This window comes from Vollenhovia emeryi, unplaced genomic scaffold (assembly GCF_000949405.1).
Source record: "Vollenhovia emeryi isolate VEMERY1.0 unplaced genomic scaffold, V.emery_V1.0 DF940040.1, whole genome shotgun sequence".
In the NCBI taxonomy this organism is placed as follows: Eukaryota; Metazoa; Arthropoda; class Insecta; order Hymenoptera; family Formicidae; genus Vollenhovia; species Vollenhovia emeryi.
Window position 1 is genome coordinate 8,959 of NW_011966326.1, and position 5,467 is coordinate 14,425.

General features: G+C 47.6%; 2 protein-coding genes across 2 annotated transcripts; both read right to left on the reverse strand.

Annotated features, from left to right (window-relative positions):
• Positions 1 to 1,380: 1,380 nt before the first annotated feature.
• LOC105556422 lies at positions 1,381 to 1,923 on the reverse strand. The gene has a single exon (XM_012003515.1). The coding sequence runs from the start codon at positions 1,921 to 1,923 to the stop codon at positions 1,381 to 1,383; it is 543 nt and encodes a 180-aa protein (XP_011858905.1).
• A 1,924-nt stretch (positions 1,924 to 3,847) lies between these two features.
• On the reverse strand, positions 3,848 to 4,495 carry LOC105556423. The gene has a single exon (XM_012003516.1). It carries the CDS (start codon positions 4,493 to 4,495, stop codon positions 3,848 to 3,850), a length of 648 nt encoding a protein of 215 aa, XP_011858906.1.
• Positions 4,496 to 5,467: the final 972 nt, after the last annotated feature.

A 5,467-nucleotide genomic window follows, 5' to 3' on the forward strand; every position in this document is an offset into this window, starting at 1 on the left:
ATGCCATCATAGCTCACTTTCAGCTAACACCTCGGTACTGATTCCTCTTGACAGTAAATCAGCCGGATTCTCGTTTGTTGGCACATGATACCAAGAGATGTTCTTCGTAATGTCTTGAATTTTGGAGGCACGGTTTGCTACGAATGTCTTCAATTTATTCGGCGGAGTCTTTATCCATCCAAGTACGACCGTTGAATCGCTCCACAATCTTGTATTTCTGATTTGTTCCCCATACGCCTTCTTCGCAACGGCCCACAGACGTGAGAGCAGAAGAGCTGCTTCCAGCTCTAATCGTGGAATGGAAACCGTTTTGAGTGGCGCCACTCTTGCCTTTGCACAGATAAGGTGGGAGTGTGCAATCCCTCGCTTATCTCTGCTCGCCGCATATATGCAAGCACCGTACGCTCGCTCGGAGGCATCTCCGAATCCATATATGTCAAATTGCCCTAAGTTATTTGCAGGAACCACGTTCCGGGGTATCTGAAGCGCATTGATTCTCACCAGCGACTTGTAGTGCTCCTCCCATGCAGTTGAGAGCTCCTGAGGAATCGGCTGGTCCCATCCGAGCTCCCTTATCCACAGTCCTTGCATGATTATCTTCCCGTTTATTAACGCCGGTGCCATAAGTCCGAACGGGTCAAAAATCTAAGCTAATTTTGATAGTACGATCCTCTTCGTTATCCATCGTGTTTCTTCTAATTCGACCTTATACTGCAAACTGTCAGATTGGGCGTTCCACAAGAGTCCTAGCGTTTTAAGAGCTCCTTCCTTGTCCATGACAAGCGCTTCGTCTGTCCTGCTCCTCGCAACGAGATGTTTCAAAATCCGCGGATCGTTTGAACGCCATTTACGAAGATGGAACTGACCTCGTTTTAGTAACTGAGACAATTGTCTCTGTAATTCCATTGCCCCTTCAATAGTCCCGGCTCCACTAAGGACATCGTCCATGTAGCAGTCGTCGAGGATTGCCTTCGCCGCCAATGGTAGGTCGCTGCCTTCTTCTGCCAGCTGTCGGAGACACCGTATTGCCAAGTAGGGTGCCGAACTCGTTCCATAGGTGACAGTGTTCAGCTCGAATAGCTCCACCCTTTCTCTTGGGTCTTCCCTCCAGAGTATTTGTTGCAATGGTCGATCCCTCTCGTCAACAAGGATCTGACGAAACATTTGAGCGACATCCGCTGTCACGACGTACTCGTAAGTCCTAAACCGAAGAATGATATCGATTAGATTTCGTTGTAAATTCGGGCCTGCCATGAGTTTGTCATTTAACGAAGTGCCGAGCGTGGTCTTGGCCGACGCATCAAACACAACGCGAAGTTTGGTTGTGACGCTTTCCGTTCGCACCACCGCTTGATGGGGTAGTATGTAAGATTCAGCCCCTTAATTCTTGCTGTTCGAAACCAATGACATATGCTTCTGTTCTATGTAGTCCTTCATAAACTTGACATACTCTTCTTTCAAATCCGGGTTCTTCTTGAAACGCCTTTCCAGGGACATCAGACGCTTCATAGCTAGTTCCATTGATTCCCCCAACTGTATGTCTGCTCGAGTCGGTAATCTTACGACAAATCTTCTAATTGCATCTCGCTTGAAGGTATCGATGAATTGCCTTTCGCAGGTTTTCTCTTCCACTGACTGTAATTGTGTTTCGGTAATCTCCTCTTGAGCCCAGAAACGTTCCAATTGTTGATGTAGCATGTCAGTTGTTATCGTTAAGCACATTTTCGATGAATGATGTTCGGCTTCACACATTTCTCCGCCGATGATCCAACCAAGCTTCGTATTCTGTAATGCAGGCTGGTCTCTTACACTGTTCCTCGGTGCCCCGCAAAGTATCTTCCAATACAATCCTGACCCGATGAGCAGATCAATTGCGTCTGGTACGTCGAAACTCGGATCTGCTAAACACAAGTCCCTTGGCATGGCGATCCTGCTCACATCTATTTTACTTTGAGGCAGTCAATCCGTTATGGTGTGCAACACAAGACACTCCAATGTCGCTGTGAATTCACTATTAGCTGATTTGATTTGTATGTCGGTCTTCCTTGCTGACCTCGCTTGCGTTTGGCCCACTCCAGCGATAGGGCGATTTTCCGATTGGCATGTTAACTTGAGCTTCCTCACGAAACTCGCTGTTACTAAATTTGACTGAGACCCTGTGTTCGCGACTCTCTTTTGGGAGAGCTCGCTGGACCGCTGCGGTTGGAAGCAGGGCTGAGAGGACTTTGCGGCGAGAGACTCGGGGAACGGATGCACGCTTGCGAGGGTAGAAATCACGTGATCGTAACTCGAATCGATTGTGTAAAATACCGTGGTCCGTTTAATACATGTAAAAGCTTACAGTTTGAGCAGTCTAGGGTTTAATGGGGATGATCAGTCTCTGTGTCACTTGCACGGGTCGATTATATTAATCGATGACCGGCCTCGTGATTGCGGATGCCCGTGAGCCGTGTCCACGCGACGCCGGCGTGCGATGCGTGGTGAGCTTGAGCTGCCGGTGATGCTGTATCCCGAGCTGTCCTGGTTGAATCGCACTGCTGAGTTCACTACGTGTCCACACTGAGTCTATCCGTGATGAAGAAAGTCCACTATAGCACTTGAGAATCCTTAGCACTGCACGACGCGTGTACTTCGTACCGTAGCCATGAGCGAAAAAAGCCCCGGAAACGAGCGTGAAGAAGCGCCGTCGCCTCGCGTTGCGATCGGGCATGCGCGCGCAGCGCTCCTGTGGCGCTGCACGCTCTGACCCGGCTGATGCTGCCATCACGCCGGTGACGAACAGACCGAGATTCATAATTGAATCCGGAACATTCTCCCCGCCATCAGCAACGTAGTTGATGATCCTTGATCTTATGATGAGATTGGCAGAACGGCGAGCTTGACTACTGGTCGGATGAGAGTGGTAGTGGCTGTCTTCAGAGTCACCACCCGCACGAGCCCATCCTTCCCAGGATGTAGAGCCGTGATCCGGGCTAACGGCCATTTGCATGGCGGTAGCCGCACGCCGGTGACGAACAGACCGAGATTCATAATTGAATCCGGAACACCCTGGATCAAGTAAAGCCCTGCACGTCTGCAGGTTTCCTCCGGCATCGTAAGCGTAGACTCTTACCGTCGATAAAATCACTCTTGACATTGGTTTCTGCACGTAGAAAATGCTCCAGGGCTGATTTTCTTGTTCGGTGTTCATTGGCGTTTTCGTTGCGACGACACTCGCCTCGTCAGAGCAGCACGTAACCACCGATGTTGCCGATGCTTCCTTTTCGTTCGGTTGATCTGCGGCCTCCCGATGGAGAAGTGTATTGTGCCGTCCAGCACACTTCCTGCATGCTGACGATCTGCATTCCTTCGCTACATGTCCAGCATTCAAGCAATTTATGCAGAGCTTCTTTTCCCGTATTAATTTCATCCTGTCTGAGATGGATTGCTTGAGAAGTTCCTCACATTGATAAACAGCATGATTTCCGCTGCAAATTTTACAACTTGTTGCAGTGGTCGTTAGTGAGACCTTCTTTTCCCGTTTCATCTTAGTTGCTGACTTCTCATTCAATTGCGATTTTACCTTTCCTTGATTAAGTACTCGTAGTGTGTGGCAGCGTTCTGTTAGAAATTTTAGAAACTCCTCCATTGTTGGCATGTCATCGGGTCCTCGACCCTTCGCGATATTCTGCCAGTCACGTTGTTCAATAAAATCCAACTTCTTTCTTGCCAAATGAATGAGCATCGTCTCCCACTTGTCAACTGGCTGTTGCAAAGCTTCGAGCGACTTCGTGTGTGTGCGAATGTGCCACACGAATTGCCGGATGGAGTCGGCCTTGTTCTCTTTCGTGATGTCTGGAAACTGCAGTCACGCTTCAAGATGTGTTTCAATTATGAGCATGGTGTTATCGTAGGTGTCCGTTAGAAGCTCCCAAGCATTTTCGTAGTTTTCGTCGGATATAGTGAATCCCTGAATGACCTGACGTGCTTCTCCTTGAAGCTGGCCTACCAAATATTGATGTTTTTGCATTGGTGTTAAATCCGGATCGCTGTGTATGGTAGTTTCAAAACTATTCTTGAAGAAAATCCACTTCGTGAAATCTCCGCTGAACTCTGGTAATTTTATTTCTGGGAGCTTTGGTTTGCTTCTCCGCTGCTGCTGATTCCTTTCTGCAACAGGTTGAGGTGTCTGCGCTGCTCGATCTGCACGTGTGGCCTCTGTAATGATCTGCTGAAGCCTCGCTGCTGCCTTGTAGTAGCCGACCTCAAAGAGTTGCCCTTCGGCTTCGTTCTCTGCCTGTATCGCTTCAAGTTCTGCTTTGCTTGCCTCCGGCCTTGCTTCGACAAGCTCGTTCTGTATTTCCTCAAATCTGTTCCACAATTCTGAGAGTCTTGCTAATCGTACTTGTGCGTCGTTTACATTTTTTGGCTCATCTGAATCCAGGTAAGTCAATATCCTTGTTACATTACCTATGCATCGGGCACGACTTTGTTTCAATACTCTTACTTCCTTCATTTTGTACCGGATTCTGAAATATAGCTAAGTTAAAGGGAGTTCCTTGAGCAGATCACTCACTTTCTTAAGCTTGCTTCAAGCCCTGGTGGCCTTCCGTGTGTTGAGGTTACGTAGTGTCAGCGAGATGACGACACTTATTTATTCGTCCCGCTCTTAGGCGACTTCCCTTTTGGAATCCCTCTAGTGTTGCTGAACGCTCGTGCCGTCGGTGAATCTCCTTGGCACTCCTTGATGCTGTATATTGACGCCTTGTTTCGTGCGTCTCACTTGCTCTGTTACGCCTTTTTTCCACGCGACGTCCGCTTGCTGCCGCATCGCTTGTACATCGATCGTGGATCTTACGCGTTTTTTCATGCGACTCGCTTCCTCAGCCGTGTGTAGCCCTACGTTGTTGCGCCAATTATGTTAATGAAGAACGATCAATTGTATGGCTTACAGTCTCCATGCACAACTTTATGTGGTCTGTCGATACATTTTGCGTACAATACCGTTGCTACCATCTTGTCTTCTACTCTCCCACCACGACCCGCTCACGCGCAGCCGCACTCGTTAACACAGTATCAAGAAGTTTGAAAATCTCAATGGCATTTCAATTAATGTGTACTGCATTGAGAAAAATCATACAATCCTGCCGATACGGCTCACCAGCCAAAAGAGGGATAAGCATGTGAATCTCCTATATCTGCAGAATGAGCAGGATGATATTGGACATTTCACATGTATTAAGAACATGTCCCGCCTCGTGAGTTCTCAACTCAGCAGAAAGGAGCACAAAAAGCACATTTGTGATCGGTGAGAATCAATAAAATTTATAAAAAAATATGTTATTTTTTAAAAAGATATATATACATATATAAATTTTTAATATTTTTCAGATGTCTACATTACTTCAGCTCAAGTGAAAGATTGGAACTCCACAGCGTGGACTGTGGAAGGCTAAACGACTGCGCGATCAAACTACCGAGCGAGAAC